Raw genomic sequence first — 18,042 nt, forward strand, 5'->3', positions numbered from 1 at the left:
TATTGGATCATTTCAATATTTTTATATTTGAATCATTTAAAAAAAATCTTAGTTGGTACATGGGCAGTGCAATCCAAATAATTCTTTCCTGAGAATAAGCCCCATTGGAGAGAACTGAGTAAACCTGCTTAGGACTGCTCTCTAAGGTTCTTCGTAGATGAAGAGATATTTTGAAAGAGACTCTACCTTCTCTTTCTCTTAGTTTGGTATTTTGGAACAGTAATATTTATTCCATTATTATCCTACTCTTCTTCCAAAAAGCTGAGAGCATGCATGATCCTCCTCCTTTCTCCATTTTATCTGCACAAAGACCCTGCCAGGAAGGTTAGGTCAAGAGAGACTGGCCCAAGGTCACCCATCAAGCTTCATGGCTCAGGTTAGAGTTGAAACCAAGAACTGTCCCTGTGCCTAGCCCAGCACATGATACTACACTAGCTCACACTTGTGCTTTGCATACCTGGGGTTCCAGATTCATTTTGCCAACTTCTCTGGTTAAAGAATCTCAGGTAGCCAAATAGGAAAGGCCACTGAATGAGATCTTGGACTGCTGGTCCCAGTAAGAACAGATATTACTGGACTTGATTGACCAATTAAAGCTTGCTTGCTTGCTTGCTTGCTTGCTTGCTTGCTTTCTCTCTCTCTCTCTCACTCACTCACTCACTCACTCGCATAATAGTCTGCTTTTCTCACTAGCACTCCAGGCAGATTACACAGAGTTAACAGGATTGGATGCTAACAAACAATGCAATAGTATTTGTATAGTAGAAATTTGGAAGCAGCCACAGATCTGAAAAGTGAACTGAAGTGAATCTTAAGTATTAACAAGATGTGTTAGACAATGCAAAAATTTCATAGTAGATCCCACTTAAAAGCAGTATGAGCAGGCCTAGGAGCGGGCCTCTTTTTTAGCTTTTAGTCTCTTATTTTTGGGTTAGTCTCTTAAAGTCTCTTTTTTTCAGAATAAGTCTCTTTTCTCTCCTTTTTTGCGCCCTCAAGTGCTCAAGAAATTAAAATTGTGGAACAGGATTGTGGGATGCACTATTCTTCAAATGCAATAAAGGTATGTGATTTGCCTTATTAAATGTACAATCAACATTTCTTTTTTATGAGTTTCTTATGATGAGAATTTGCTCATAATGCATGCAGGGTTTTTCTGTGTGAGAGTTGTGATGCTCTGAAGAAGCTAACTTGTATCATTTTCCTGTGTAGCCCTTTTTCAACCCCCCCCCCCTAAAAATGTTACATTTCATGAATATTAGGCATGTTGCATTTTATTATAGTTTTATGTTTTATTCTATTAGTAACTTATTTTGTTTAATTTTTTTAGTATTAGTGTTTTACTTTAGTGCTTTACTTTTTTCATTTTCTAATTCTTTTTTCCTTCCTTTCAGGATTCATGTTGAAATGGTTGGCTGCTGATCTGAAGTGTTAATGATGGGAAAGTGCAAATTTAGAGCTGATTGGCTTCTTAAAAAAGACCGCAATGGACATTTGATGTCAGTATGGGCATCAAGACAGTGAAACTGAAGTGTTTTGCAAACTTTGTTCGTGTACAGTAGATTTTCAGAACAGGGGTCTTCATGCTCTTCTTCAACACTCATACTATGCTAAACATAAAAAATTAGCCTCTGATCTTCTAGGGCCTAAACAGATGGTTTTAGTTGCAGCTAATCCTGGTGATTTGTCTGAAACAATCCAGAGTGAATATCCCGGATCAAGCCATAGTTCTTCAGCACCTGTTATTAAACTCTATAGTTTGAAGAATGCGGCAACAGTATCTGAACTCATTTGGGTTATGAAGTCAGTGTGTTGCAACTTTTCGGCATCTTCTTGCAGTGGCATAAAGGAAACATTTGATGCAATGTTTCCAGGGGGTGTTCCAACTGATTTTTCTTTAAGCCCTAAAAAGATGCGATATTTAATTACTGATGCACTGGGACCATATTTTCAACAGATGATCTCAGATGATGTGGGAACCTCCTTTTATTCAATCTGTTTTGATGAAACAACCAATGTTGAAGACAAAAAGGAGCTCCAGATATCGATGAGATATTGGTCAGAGGGTAGAGGTGAAGTAGTTTCAAGACATTTGCAGACATTCTTCATCGGGAAAGCTGATGCACAAACTCTTCATGAAAAAATTCACACTGCCATCAGTAGGGCAAACCTGCCCATTCACAAGCTGCTGCTGATTGGTTCAGATGGACCTAATGTGAATAAGAAAGTTCACAGACTTTTCAATGAAAATTTGATTGAAATGAGGTCACATGGATTAGTTCATATCGGGACATGCCCCCTTCACATTGTTCACAACTCATATCTGAAAGCCTTGCAGACCTTTGGTGAAGATGCATCTGAATTAGCTATTGCTGTTTACCACTACTTTGAGGGGTGGCCAGCGAGGGTAGAGGAATATGAAAAGATCCAAGAAGATCTCAAATTACCTCAAAAGAAATTCCTCAAACATTCTCCTTCTAGGTGGCTTACATTTCGCTCTGCTGCCGAGAGACTGCTCGAACAGTGGCAAGGAGTAAATCATTACTTTCTTAAATTCATCCCATCAACAAAGAATCAGGCTGTGTTACAGTCTAGTTCATACAGAAAGATTGTCAACCTTTTACGTTGCTCAACTATCAGAGCAGAATTGTACTTCACTATATCTTCTGCAGAACTTTTCACTAGTTTCACCGAAAGATTCCAACGAGATGAACCTTTAATTCACATCCTGTACCCTCAGCTACAAGAACTGTTAGGGAAACTGGCTAGACGTGTTTGCAAGTTGGTTTCTGAAGATAAATATGATGTGAATGAGTTATTTGATTTGAAAAACATGTTACCCATAAAAGATGTTGTTGTTTCATGGGAAGTTAAAAAGGAACTCTCACATCTTCCAGAAAAAGATTTATTGCTATTTATGAAAAATGCTAAAGAGCATTATGTTGCTGGATGCAAATACTTGATTGAAAAGGCAATAAAAGGTTGTGGTTTGTTGAAAGCTCTGAGATGTTTAAACCCTTCTCTTGTGAAAACCCGAAAAAGCTGTCAAGATGTAGTTTCAGTTGCCAGAGAACTCCCTATCGATACGAAAGAAGATGTTCTCATTGATGAATGGAAAATGTTGCAGATGGAGACAGACCGCCCAGCTTTTGAAAGAAGAATTGATCGTTTTGGGGATAAAATTTTAAAGAAAACTAATGTAGCTGGGAAAACAAAATTTCAAGAGTTGGCTAAAGTTATCAAGACTGCATTGTCTCTATCACATGGAAATGCAGACATTGAGAGGCGTTTTTCTGTGTCAAGATGGGCTTTAACTGAGGACAAGGCTTCTACTTGTGAACAAACATTGAATGCAATTTTGTTGGTCAAAGATACATTGAAAACCTACGGAAATAAACCTGAACTGGTTCCCATGACATCAAAACTTATTGCTATGGGACAAAGTGCACGTAAGCAATACATAATGTACTTAGAGGAACAAAAAAGATTGAAAGAGGAGGAAGAAAAAAAGAAAGAGGAGGAGATACATTTAGCTAAAGAGATGGAAGAAAAGGTTAAACAAGCAGAAGAGTCTAGGAAAAAAATTGCTGAGATAGAAAGTAAGATATCACTGACAAAAAAGGACCATGAGGCAACTTCTGAAGCATCTGATCGTCTGTTCAAAGAAGCCAATGAACGATTGAAGAGAGCAATACAGAAAGGAAATTTGCAGGAAGTTAGTGTTGCACAGGGTATGTTGGAAGGCTGTGTTGCGATGCGTGGAACTGAGCGGCAAAAACTTAAAGAAGTGGAAACTCTTCAAAAAACTGTAGAGAAAAGAAAAAATAGTTTAATCACTGCTTTCTTTGGTAAAAAACCTAAAAAATCTTGATTTATTTTTTATTTGAATTAGCATTCCATTTAATAAAAAAAATCCTAATCATACTTTTTAGTGTGGTTTTTGTTTTTATTCAATAATAAATGAACAAGCCATACCCCATCCAGGACCAGAAACAAATGAAACTTAGCCTCAAACACCAGGTGATAACCTGTGCATGAATATATATGTTTATATACATGCACATAATATATTCTACTGTATGGTATACTACATTTTTTTTTTGAAGTTTTGGAGTTATACATAGCTTGATTAACAAAATGAAAAATTTAAGTGGGAAGAAAACCACTAGGTAGATATTATCATAAATGATGATAATCCATTTGATGCTCAGCTAAATAACTTTTTCAGGTTTTTTAGTGTGACTGTTGATGTAATTTTACATCCCACTCAAGTTTTGAGAGAAAAATTATATTCTTTAGCATTTTGTAGTTACACAAAATGTGTATACTTACACATTTGTTTCTGGTCTCAACTGCCTGTCCGAGTTCGGACTCTCTGGCCCCCAGGGAAGATGGGAGTTACCTCCCATCTCCAAGCAAGGAGGCCACCATCAAGCTGGAGGAGAGATGGGGGAGTGGAAGACAAGGAGGGATACAGCAGACAAGAAGACCAGGATGTATTCACTAAAGAGGGCTGGACTGACAGAGCTTTGAGAACTGGAGATGCTCTGAAGCCCAGAAGAAGCAAGATGAAGAGAAGAAGAAGAGAGATTGAGCCCTGTGGAGATAAAGATGCAACCTCAATGTCCTGTAGACAAGATCCACCAGGGCAGAAAGGTGGAAACATACCCAGAGCGAGTTCTCAACGATTGGCGGGTGAGAAGAGGGGAAGCCTAGGAATTGATTATTTATGAGGGAAGTCAAGGGAGAGCCGGGGAGGACGTGCCTGCTTGACTCCACATGCAGAGACCTTGAAGGTCAAACGGGAGAAAGTGGGAGACAGGGAAGAGGGATACGAAGGTCAGGAGAAACTTCCCCCCTTCCTTTGTCACGACTGAGGCTCATCCTGTGACTAGAATCCTCTGAGAATAATCGTTCTGGAGCAACCGTCCTCTCTGCACTCGGCACAACAAAACCCAGGTACCGACTCCGGCCTATTTTTTTGGTTGGGGATTATTGAAAAAATACATATATTTTATTTATCAGAATTTTTAGTGCGAAAACAGGTGAGCATCAAACATTTGAACCATATGGAGCACTTGATGACTTGGTCTCTTTAGTCTCTTTTCAGTCTCTTTTCAGTCTCTTTTCCTGCCATTTTAGTCTCTTTTCTCTCTCTTTTGGGGGTGGTCTACCAGTCCTAGCCCTGTATGAGCTATACACAGTACTATAGACCACAGTCCTTAAATTTTTCCTTAAGTTGCTTTCTAAACCATTCTATACAGTACAACAGTATTAACTGTGTAGAAATGCCCTCTTGAATAATTCAGTTTTGAATAGTTTGCAGAAAACCAGGAAAATGGGAGGTTTCCTGACCAGCTCTGGCAGGCCATTCCATATGGTGGGAACGGGAAACACAATGCAAAAAAGGACCTGGATGGATATGTATTTGAACAAAGATGATTATGCAAAATACCTGCAACTAGATATGATGAAAATGCAGGAGCATTGTTATTGTATAAAACAGAAGAATGATTGGACGCTCTTACCACATTTGAGAACCTACAGCCTTGCTGGAGCAGCCCAGCATCCTGTTTCACACAGCAACCAACCTGTTGCCCTGGAGGGCAAATAAACAAGGCACAGAGGCCAATGCTATCCCCTTAGCGTAACGTGATATAGAACTTGATCGACCTGGAAATCTGGATAATCAGAAATGTCTTCAATCACAAGTACTATGTATCTAGGCATAAACCAAAGGGTGGGGGCGCTATGAAAATTCAGAATATTGTTTAGATAATGAGGTTTGTCATAGAGAGTAGATAGGATTATCTACTATGCGTGCATTTTTGTGTGCATTTTTCAGGTAGCCATGGTAATCTCAGGATGGCTTCTCCTGTTGCAAAGAAGCATCAATAGCTGATGGGCAGGTGACTTGTACCTCCTGTTTCCATGCCTTCAGCATAATACACAAATAGGAAACATGTACATTCCCTCCATAGTGAGATGCAGAAATTCCCCTTTTTATTCGCCTTTGCAGTTCTTTCTTTAACATGGGAGGTTGCCTATAGTTACTTCATCCAGCAGCATTGAGATTTTTGCACAAGAAGTGGAATATAAATTGAAGAAATAATAAAAAAGAAAGCCATTTCCCACATTTCATGCTCCATATTCAAAACTGAAGGCTTATTTATATAGATTGAAATTATCCTACAGTCCCTTCTGTCCTATGAACCTTTTAAAGAGCGCTGGTGGATCTGAGTATAAAGTCAGCAGTGTCTCCCACCATCCGGCATTTGGACTACACTGCCTGCGTACATAGAGGTCCTATTTAGCTATTATGGCTAGTGGCCACTGATAGGGTTGTAAGTCCTGTCTACGTGAACAAGGAATTCTTTTGGGGTTTGGCTTCATCATTCACAAACCACCCAGGGTTTTTTTTTTTATAGAACTGCCCATTCCATCCACCAGAGAGAACACAGCCACTCTTGCTCTGATGGTCACAAATCCTGTTATGAATTGGAAGCGAATCAGAAGCTTGTCACTTTTCCATGGCTTGCTGTCTCTTTTTCAACTCACTTCAGCCTTGCATTTGCCTTGCCAAACTTAACCCAGATACAATTACTGCAAGAGATCATGCAGGCGTTTTTCTGTTGTTATTATATATGATTACAAAATGGAAGACAGCAAATTCCTTTGTGTGTGCATATATTTAAAAAATCTCTTTACCTGCAACTGGATCACATGCAAATAACATGGAGTAAAGAACTTGTCCTACAAGTCCAACAGTTTCAGTCATGTTTGGCTCTTGCAGCCATAAAAGCTTTTAACTCTGATTTGAAAAATAATATTAAGACCGTACTGGACTCCTGAAAAATCTTTCACTCTTGGGTTTCCTATGGGCCAAACTACAAGTGACAAAAGGCACAGATTGGACACTTGTCAGCTTCCCTCAAGTTTTGATGGGAAATGTAGGCAGCTTGGTGGAATGTTGGACAAGTGACAGTTGAAAAGTCCATTGGACATTTACAGACAGAATGGGGAAGTAACTTTACCTGTAATGAAAAAGTTAGCTATTGATTAATCTAAGCTAGTATTACTAATAAGGAGATCTTATTAAAAATATACAGTTTAGATAGTAGAGAAATAGATATATTCGTGGATTTGATAAAGTATATATGAACGAATTTGAAAATGCTTAGAGTAAGAGACATAATACATATATGATTTAGAAGAATTTAGTTGAAAATAAGTTAAGTAATAGGATAAGTTAAGGGTTGGAAAGCAGTTGGAAGTCTATAAGGAGGGGGGAGGGAAAGCGTGGGGGTTGATATAATATAGGTAAGATGGGGAATATGTGTATTAACTTTGTACTCACCAATAATTTTTTTTTTAAAAAAAAAAGTCCATTGGACAGCAGTCGGAGAGCCAAGCTGCAAGACCAGGATGCCTGCCTTTCCCATCAGAACTTGAGGGAAGCTGACAAGTGTCCAACTTGTGTCAGGCATCACTTGTAGCATGGCCCTATGGCAACAGGTGCTAGGAAGTGTTTTTCTCCATAGGCCAAGCGCTCATGCTTTTTAGGGCACTGCTCAGTTGTAGCCACCTTTTAGAAAAAAATACCAATTAAAATAATTATGAGATTAAATCTATCCTATTCTTGGAAGAATTACTCATGCCATACTGAACTACATCTCAAAGATCTGGATTATACTGCAGAATCACCGGCAATGGTTTTGAAGATTGTTTTAGTTGTGAAATGCATAGTATTGCAGTATTGGAAATTCTCTTATCATCTGAGTAGAAATCAGAGACCTGTTAGACCAGAGATCACCTTCAAACATTCCAGAGTATCTGGCAAAAATTCTTAGATTTCTACACAGAATTACTCCATGTTTGTTGTATTGTCTTCCCATTTTCTTCACAGTACCAAGTATCCTAACATTGAATCCCTAAAAGCTTTACTGCTGCAGTTTTAAACTTTTCCTTGACTGGAAAAGAAACTTGGTAACTAGAGCAACATGTGTGTGTAGGGGTAGGATGTTAATTTAAAATTTTGAAAGGAAAAGAAATCTTGTCAAAACTTACAATAAGCAATACATGTAAAAACACAGGCAAACTGGAGGTTGAACTGAAATCTAGAATTATCTTAAGATAACTGCATAACTAGGTCCTTAAGCATGGTAAAAAAACTGCAGTGTAACTTTAATCATCATAAAGTATAAAAAATATTGTCAGAAGGAACCCTCAGTATGTCTTCCATTAATCACCATTGTAACACCATTAATAAATAAAATGAACGTGCAATTCTGAATGACTTTTTTTCCTGAAAGACACAGGGCCATTGGTTTTGAGGAGTCATTAGTAAAGGTGCCTTGGATATTTCACTAGCTTGTCAGCTTGGGCTAAGTAAATACAATAACCACACAACTGATTTGGTTTTGCATCCTTTCAGATGGAACTAAAGCCAATACAGTATTAACTGATAAGCAGCTGATGATCCTTGCAAAGAAGATGGGAAAAGACTGGAAAGTTATTGGCATTCAGTGTCTTAATTTATCCATTGAAGATATCGAGCAGATTGAAGCAAAGGAGGAAGACATCAATATGTACAAATGCAGGATGTTGCGGAAATGGAGGGATTCGGAACAGAATAAGGGAACTGCACAAAGTTTATATGGGTGTCTTAATGGTCAAGCATCCCACGAAGTGATAGAAATTCTGCAAGGTAAATATCAATTCTTCTTTCTTTGTTTCCCTTTGATGATTCAGATTCTAAGGAAAAGGTTTATAATAGAGGTGTGCACGAACTGAAATACAAACCAAAGTTCATCACAAACGGGGCCGGATCATGGTTCATGAACCGGCGGTTTGTGGGAGCTCATTTCACAAGAACCGTGACAAATTTTAGCCTGGTTCATTTGGTTCATATTTCAGTTTGTCACTGCAGACACCCTGGCACTGATCAATCAGTTTCCTAGGCAACGAGGGGGGATGGGCTCTCTGCAGACCTTCTGCTGACCCGGAAGTGACATTTTCATGAACAAAATGAACCATTTTGTGAACTGGGGCAAATTTGTTAAAGTTTGTTGTTCATGGTTCATGAAACATGATGAACCACGAACTGCACGGTTCGGAATTTTCCCGGTACGTGCCTATCTCTAGTTCATAATACGATAAATGTAGGGGGCAGGGTTTATTTGAAAATGCCTTCACAGCCCTGACAACAGTGTACATTTTAAATGTTCCAAAGTGAACTCTGAAGAAAAAAGAAAACCCTGCACTAACTAATAGGTGGTGGGCACCTAGTAGTGTCACTGCTATGCTTTCCTGGAGAAGTTTTGGAGGTGGGGGAAAGAAGGTAGGGGAGGAGAGAAGCAGGTCAATGTGTATGTCCTCAATGCATATGTGTCATCTTAAAATATATTTTATAAAGGCAGATTATGTTTGGCCTAAGTGCAAGGGAAGGGGCAAGTCTGAGATCCAATCCAGATTTCAACTTGCTTGTATGTGTTGTTAGCTTTTATCTTATTAATTGTACTTTAATTTTTTTTTATAACCCACCGTGAGTCTCTATGAGAAAGGCAGAATATAAATGAGGTAAATAAAATAAATTTAACACATGTAAGGTAAATAGCAAAGTCCTGACCTGGATGGCCCAAACTAGTCCAATTTCCTTAGATCTCAGAAGCAAAACAGGGTTGGCCCTGGTTTAGTACTTGGATGGGAGACTACCAAGGATTGCTCGGGTCACTATGCAGAAGCAGCCAATGGCAAACTACCTCTGAATGTCTCTTGCCTTGGAAACCCTATGGGGTTGCCATAAGTTGCCTGACTTCACATACAAAAAATGGCAAAGCTAGGTTCACTGTCTGGGTGGAAAAGGTGATGTGACCACTGACGGACTCTTACACCTGTCTTCACTAGAGAGCCAGTTTGGTGTAGTGGTTTCTGGAGAGCTGGGTTTGATTCCCCACTCCTCCACTTGAAGCCAGCTGGGTGACCTTGGGCTAGTCACAGCTCTCTGGAGCTCTCTCAATCCCACCCACCTCACAGGGTGTTTTGTTGCGGGGATAATAATGGCATACTTTGTAAACCGCTCTGAGTGGGCATTAAGTTGTCCGGAAGGGTGGTATATAAATCAAATGTTGTTGTTGTCATTGTTGTTGTTATTACAGACCTTACATCAGAAACATCACTAAATGCTCTAGGATTTTATATATCATCTGCATTAACAGAAGCATTTATTTTATAATTAAGCTAAGGGTTTACTTGCAAATATAGCTTCTGAAAATAAAGATAATCCACAAATCCATTTGCCAGTTTACCAAGAGTAAGTGCCACAGACCTTCTGGCGAGAAGCATGCCTAGTGACTCATATTCCCTCTCCAAAGCACTCACTTTCCCTGAAGTTTGGAGAAGAAAAATCAGGAAGTTTTGCACATTCTAAGTTGCATGCCCAGTAAGAGAATTCCCTAACTCTCCCTAGAAGGCATGGATGGGAGGGGGAAAGGTTGGCAGTAAGTACAAACAACAGCTACTAATAAATAAATCTAATACAGTGATACTCACTGGCTTAGTAGCCGCATATGGCTCTTGGATATGCTGCTTGTGGTTGTTTCCCAGTGTGGCACCTTTTCCATATTCCAGAAAAGTCGGCCTGCTAGTGATTGTGGTTGGCAGGGCAGTTCCTACCTTAAAGCAGCCACTGCTGGAGGGACTAGAGGACAGGTGAGTTGTGAGCTGAACTGAGCTGCAGATCTCATCCCAGTGATGGAAGTAAAGGCTCATTCCCTCTAACAACCCTTTTTTGTAGCCTCTACTTTCTCATCCTAACCCCTGGGCAGCAGCTGAGAGGAGAGTAAGGGGGACACAAAAACTGCAACCACCACCACTACAGCAGCCACCCAGGAAAAGTACATGTTGGCCACATTGGGGTGGCAATTATTTTACTGCCTTTTCTCCACAATCAGCTCATCCTCCTCTAGACAGCTTGGCAAGCTCATTCTCCCCTGACCTGTTATGCCTCATGCTGAGGAGACAGCCGGAAGGCAGAGAGGGAGGGCCTTTCCCTCACTCCAGATACACAAGGCCTGGCTAAGGTTCAACAGTGATGCTTTTGTAATTTAAGAAGTTATAGTTACATGCATTAATAGTTTAGTGGGGCAGGGAACAGAGCATACAGTAGTCCAATGTCTCTTTTGGTTGCAAATGTGGCTTTCCCTGAGCTAATACATATCAATCCTCAATAAACATTTTAAGCACGTCACAGTTCTTAATTTTTCATTGCAGGTCACATACGCATCTCCCCAGTATGCTAGGGTGCTCCCCCACACAGTTGCCAGAATCCAAATTTCCACTTACATAAGAGATGGAAAGGATGCATTGTTCTTTTGTGCAATCCTGAGCTGTTTCAGTTTAGATGCAACTGTGGTGCAGGGGGAGGTGAATATTCAGGTTAGAAAAGAAGAGCAAAAAGTTCTCTGAACATGCAGTCTGTCATTTGTGTTTCAGTTCAAGTCTTAACAGAGAATCACAGACATCATTGTGCCTTGAGGAACTTTGCCTGTTCTTGCAATACTAAAAGTCTGTTTGCCATTCTGATTCACCCCTGAGCTTCCTCCTACCCCAGAAAAAAAAAATCATGCTATTATTAGATACCTATGTGAGTGTAACTTGGTTTCCACCCTAAGGTATACACAATTGTGGTTTAGAATGATGACGTAATTACCATGGCATGAAAGAATGAAGTAACACAGAGAAGCAAATGTTATTAGCAGTTTGTGCTGCTGCAAAGAAATCTGCACTTAGCTTCTGTTTGGCATAACAGAGATGGCATAACAGCTGGGAAGGCAGAGACTGGAAACACAGAGCTAAGGGTGGGCCCAGGACCAATGTGGCTTATTTTTCTTAACTGGCTTCTGCACGAACCATTCTCTGGGTTCTTATATTATTTCATTGTCATTGGAACTGCAGAAAGGACCTGTATTTGCTATACTGTCAAGTTGTAGCTCTTGCTGTGTTTTTACCATACTTTTCTTCCTTATCATTCAGAACAGCAGACAGGGTTCTCTCTCCATTTCATCCTCACAACTCTGTGAGGGTGGTTAAGTCCAAATGGCTGGCCCAAAGGTCACCTAGTGAGCTTCAAGACAGAGAGTCTCTCTACACGAGACATCTGATATGTGAAGAACACGTGTCAGGAGATGCAATGTTAGCCAGGAAGGGTAGTTTAAAAAGACAGCCCCTGTGAGGGGCTGTGAAATACCAAAAGGGAAACTTCAGCCCCTTAAAACCTTTCCAGGGCCAAGCCCGGCTCTGGAAGGCAGCTCCAACCCATTTCCATTCCTCACTGCCCGCTGGTTGCGATCCCACAGAGTTTTAGACCAGAGCGGTGAAATAGACAGAGCCTTTGGGGAGGTAAAGATGAAATTAACAAACCCTCTGAGGAGTGGTCTCCGCTGGCTCTGTCTTTTAAAACTACGCTTCCTAGCTAACATTGCTTCTCCCTACACTTAACTAACATGAGCTGAGGTGTCTCATATAGAGAGAGTGAGGATATGAACCCAGGTCTCCTGAGTCCTACCCCAACACTCTAAGCACTTTGTCACTCTGGTTATTATGAAAACCAGAGTGGTACAGTGGTTAGAGTGTTGAAGTGACATGAAAGGAACCTCCATGCAGCTTCTTTACCTCTTTGAAAAAGAAGTGGTTGATGGACTTAGGACTGGTCCTTCAAATTAAGATCTCAGTAGGTTAATATGCTTGATCCTCCCTCTTCGTTAGCGCAGTCTGGCTCCACAGAACTGTTAAAGGTAGTTCCACCAGGCCAAAGAGTGGCTATTTTGAAGATTTCTCTTCATTCAGTTGACCTCTCTTTCTTTTATGAGGGCTAATACGTGTTTTGTATTAGTAGTTGCTTGTCCTGTGGTCATATTTATATGCTACCTTACAGCAGCAGGATTTACATATTTTAAATACAGTAATGTATGTTAAACAATGCCAGTAAGAAGAAAAGAAGCATGTAATATCAAGAGGCATGCCACCCAAGATCTGGCAGGTTATTTCAAAGCAAGGCCTCAGTACACATTATGAAGTCCTCATGTTTGTTGGGGAATGACACATGGCTTTTCAACTGACCACCCTAAAGTACCTCTGCAACAGATACCTGTGTTGCCTGTTCCATTTGCAGAAATTCAGATTGATGTTCAGGGTCCTTTCCCACCTTCACGTAGAGGTAAAAGGTATTGCTTGGTTATAGTAGACCACTTCTCATGTTATCCTGTAGCTAAAGCCCTGAGATCTGCTACTGCAGAGAGTGTAGCTAGAGCCCTATTGGAATATTGTGGAGAATTTGGGATTCCACAGGTTATAACCTCTGATAGGGGTGCGGCTTTCCCTGCTTTCGACGCTTCTGGACCACTGCTTTGATTTGAACGTCGCAAGACCTGTTATCACGCTGTGGAGTCCATTGGTGAGGCCGACCTGTGGGAGTATTAGTCAGCTAATCTGTTTCAGTTATGTTAGCCCTAATTAGCCTTTTAGTGAGGTTTTGTTATTTTATAGACGCTTGCAAAGTTTGAGTTCCTTAGAATAAAAAATATTTTTCCTTCTGTGTGCCTTGGTTTACTGTCTCTGCACCATAAACTGTGTTACACTGGGCAAACTCACATCTAAGGACATAGGGGTCCTTTCCCCTGACATGGTGGGAATTTTCTTGACATGGTGGGAATTTTGTGCCTCCCAGAAACACTCTGACCCTTTTTAAATTGTGGCTGTGGCATGTGGGGAGAAACAGCTTGTCTTCCCTGCCACACCATTTTCACATCCTCAGACTAATAAAATGGGAGCCTCTGTTCTACAACACAACCAATAGCAGCACCACGGGGGGAGTTTGAGGAAAAGAAAATGGCTCTGGGGAAGGCCGAATTCACTTTTGTTGTGTGCTATGGATACAAGCAGAAAATGACTGGTGTACACCTAGGAGGCACAAAACTGCCATAGCGTGTCTGACATAACATCATCTAATCATCCACTAGAAAATAGGACTTCATCATGTGTTGCAAGGTCCTTTTAGTATCTCAACTTGAACTTTCCTTTCCTCTATAGTTGCATCTCTTGTCTGAAACTCTCCTTCCTTCCATTCTTAAAATTCTGCCTTCTCTTCCTCTTTTTGCCTGATCTTTCCATTTCTACTTTTTATTTCAAAAAAATAAACCTGAATGTAGTATCCTCTAAGGGCTGAACAAATTGTTATGGCATCCACAGGTATGACCTGTGGAAGCCAACACCATTTCAGAACTCAGCTCTGCCATTAAAATATGCCACAAGGGCCCAGTTTGGCACTTCAAAGGGTGCAGAGGGGCAGGGCCGGATCTAGGGTTGCTGGCGCCCAGGGCAACCCAAGTCCAGCCTCTGCCCTCGGTACGCACAGCGTGCGAGCACTCCTGACACTGCATGATGATGTCACTTCCATGATGTCATCACACAGGGCTGGAGTGTGCTGCCCACACAGCAAGCCAGCTGCCCTGGCGTACGGAGCGCCGTGGAGCTGGCGGGTGGCAGGGCAGGCGGCTGAGCGGAGGGCTGCGAGGCCACCTGCGCCATTCTCCTGCCCCGCTGATGGGGCAGCTGGCTTGCCGTGTGCTCCCTGTCCTGGGGCAGGCGAATGGCATGGGCAGACTCCCAGCCCTCCGCTCAGCCTCCTGCACACTGCTGCTGCCACCACCAGCTCCAGCACGCTCTCAGTGGCTGGCAGCTGCGCCCGGTGCCCCCTCTTTGGTGGCACCGGGGGCAGACTACCCCCTGCCCCCCCCCGTTGATCCAGCCCTGCAGAGGGGAAACAAGATTACCTGGATCCACTGTGCTGCCCTCTGGGCATTTTTAAATGGCCGAGTTAAGCTCCAAAACAGCATTGGTGTCTGCAGGTCAGACCCATTGATGCCATAATGTCTAGCTTGGGTCTGAGGTGTGGTGGGTAGATGTCTTGCTTCCAGTCACCTTTCTGCCCTGCTCTGCAGCCAACACACAGTTGAAACTGGTAGCTTCAGCAACAGATCTCCAGCTGGGAAAGAATACTAACACTGAGAGACTAAACAGACACCAAGAACAAAACCTAAGTATGACCCCTTAGAAAAAAAGCTTTGAAGGGAAAACAAACTACTTCTTGAGTGCTCATTTAAAGCTATACATACATTGCCACATCCAAGCCTACATTTTTTTTCTTGGTTCTAAATGAATCACGATTTATTTTTCAGAGTTTTTGAAACAGACACAAGCTCATGAAGAAACAGTTTGAAAAAGAAGAAACACCAGGGATATTCTTCTGTGAAAACATTCCAAATGGATGAAAAGGAATTATGTTATGAACTGCCAACTGTTTAAAACTCTGGAGAGCTGCTATAAAGTTATAAGATGGTCAGGCCAGTTGTGGAACCTGTGGGATGAAATATAATGTGAGGAAGAAGAAAAATGGATCATGCAAATAGAAATATTTTCAGAAACATTCCCACTCTCATATACTCAACTAAGAAGCAAATTTGCACTCACGGCTTCTCAAAAATGTTTAGCCAAGCCTGGTTGTTGGAGGCTGTTTCCAATTTATTTTCAATTTTTCCATTGGGGGAAAAAAGTCATTGGACCTTTTCATTCTGTGCATTTGTTTTAAAAAGCATTTCAGTCATTCCAATGGAAACAAATCACAGTGTTTTTTTCCTTGGTCCCCAAAATTTCTCAAACTTTCCATCAGAAAAAGAATAGCAAAAAAAAAAGCCATTGGAAAAAATGAAAAAAAAACATTCCCCTTCATTTTTTTCTTTGCATCTCTGTTACATCTCTGGTTAGCTGGCCTTTAATCCTCTCTGTTGGCAGCATACGTACCATAGTAATATATCATATATGTAAATGTGAGTGTTCACTTTTGCTTTTTATTGATGAAGATATGAACACTCAGCTCTTTTGTGTCCCTGTAGTTAATCACAGACACTATACTGCTTCTTACCAGCCTCCCTGTAGCTACACCTCTACAGTCTCTCAGTCTTTTGCAAAAGTGTGTGTGTGGGGGGGGGGGAGTACCTAAGCTTCCACTTACGGATAGTGAGTTGCACTCCAAGAATCTCTTTTTCTAAGTCTTCCTTGGGTGGAGAAGGACAGCCCCAGATCACACCATACAGCAGCTGCAAGTTGTCTATCAAGACAATTTAGAAAGACTGGTGTGCCCTGATTTGGATTGGGACCATAGAGCCTTGGGGGAGAGAGGAGTTCTTGCACTGGAGGCACTGGAGGTGTTACTTGCCCCATCATTGGATATTTGCGTGTACATTGAATGTTTGCATCTGGGCAAATAACTTTCCTGGCAATGTGGTCCTGATCCAACTCACCCTGCCCCCCCCCGGTCTTCCGACTAGAAACTTGCAGGCTGCAGCTGTTAACAGTAAAGTATAATTTTGTCATTTGGAAGGGAGTTGCTGGATCTAATCCCATATTTATAATTCAATATTGGTTGTTGTGGATTTTCCAGGCTGTATATATTGATGATGCCTGGCAGGTGTCCAGCCATTGGTTTTATCATAGAGATCCCAGCCCTAGAGTGGACTTGCATCAACAGTTTAAGTTTTAAAAACTTTTTTTCTCCTGCTGGCCTCCACAGCAGAGGCAGGAAACAGGAGCTGGAGGTGGGGAGTCTCATGCCCTGGCAGGAACCAGGCAGCCTTAAGGCCTGATGTTCATTCAAAGCTTATTTTAGACAGCACAGTAATGACAGACAAGTTTCTTGGAAGCTAAGGTGATTCTACTACCAGTTTTTTGCTATGTGTAACTGAAAAAAGTGCTGGACATCTTTATAGTACACTTTGTTTAGCCAGGATTAGTTCTTACAAGATGTGAATCCCCTTTTTAAAGCAGGGTTACCTGGTACTAGAGGCAGCTTTATTCATTCCGTGACTGCTGCTTACAAGTTGGAGTCAACAAATCACAAGCTTCTTGTGAAATATACCTTTCTTGTAAAATACATTTCAATGTTCTATAGATTCCTTTTATGTCACTTTGGTTTAAATATGGATTTGCATTCATTTTTAAAGTTAATTTAAAATACATTTTAGGAGTAAATAAAAAGTTTCAATCTGGAAAAAAATGTCTGTTTATCAGATTTTTATCCTGTCCTTCCTTCCAGGAGATCAGCGCTGTACATGTGATTCTCTCCTCCTCTGTCAATCCCCACAATGTGAGGCTGATTAGACTGAGCGTGACTGGCCCAAGGTCTCCCAGTGGCTGAGTGGGAGCAAATTATGTATAACCCCTAAAACAAGAAGTTGATGGAAGAACTTAGGGTGTGATCCTTAAAGTAGTGAAGCTAATAGAAATAAGAGCTGGCAAGCATCAGACAAATTGTCCAACTGGTCTTCCATTCTTGGGGTGAACTTGATTCCATAGAACTGACCATCCAAGGCACCCATTTCCTTCAGGGGAGCTGATCTCTGTAGTTGTTGCCAAGTAGGCCCCCTCCCCTGCTTTAAGGCTTACCATGAACTGTGTTAAAGTTTCCTGCGTTGCTGTTTCACTGCTACACACAGACTGCCCTGCACGTGTGTGTTCTGATACACGTGTCAGTTTCCTGCCCGCTTGTTAGTTACCTTGCTGCTGCAATAGACTGTGTTAGTTTCCTGCATCCATGTTGGGTTAACTGCACAAAGGACTCTTTTCCTGGGCAGCCCTGCTCAGACTTATATCTGGACTTCCCAGTGTGCGTTTGGACTTTGTTACAAGTGTGCCCCGTGCCTGCACTGCCATCTGCCACGGACCGTGCCTGTTCCCTGCTTTGGACTGTGTTTTACGTGCTGTTCCCCCTGCCTCCATGGAAGCCTGCCTCATATGGGCCCCAAGCCGCTGCTAGCAGCCGGGTGCCTGCTGGGGAAACCTCCAGCGAGCCTGGCTAGGCGCTCCCTGGTCAGTTCCCGCCTGGAGCCTCCCGCGGGCCGGTCGCCGAGCTTGCCCTCGCTACTGGGCAGCCTGCTATCCAGCCCCAGCTATGCCCCGCTGGCATCCATGTTCTCAGGCAGCCAGAAGACC

General features: G+C 41.7%; 1 protein-coding gene across 2 annotated transcripts in view; it reads left to right on the plus strand.

Annotated features, from left to right (window-relative positions):
* The window catches only part of LOC129332878 (caspase recruitment domain-containing protein 8-like), a 51,465-nt gene extending 34,370 nt beyond the window's left edge, over positions 1 to 17,095 (plus strand). For both annotated transcript variants that reach the window (XM_054984177.1, XM_054984178.1), the window contains exons 15-16: positions 8,432 to 8,704; positions 15,234 to 17,095. In XM_054984177.1, coding sequence (XP_054840152.1) covers positions 8,432 to 8,704; positions 15,234 to 15,274 — 314 coding nt within the window. In that variant the 3' untranslated portion in view covers positions 15,275 to 17,095. The remainder of the gene's footprint in view (positions 1 to 8,431; positions 8,705 to 15,233) is intronic.
* The last annotated feature ends 947 nt before the right edge of the window (positions 17,096 to 18,042 follow it).

Source organism: Eublepharis macularius, chromosome 6 (genome assembly GCF_028583425.1).
Source record: "Eublepharis macularius isolate TG4126 chromosome 6, MPM_Emac_v1.0, whole genome shotgun sequence".
NCBI classification, from domain to species: domain Eukaryota; kingdom Metazoa; phylum Chordata; class Lepidosauria; order Squamata; family Eublepharidae; genus Eublepharis; species Eublepharis macularius.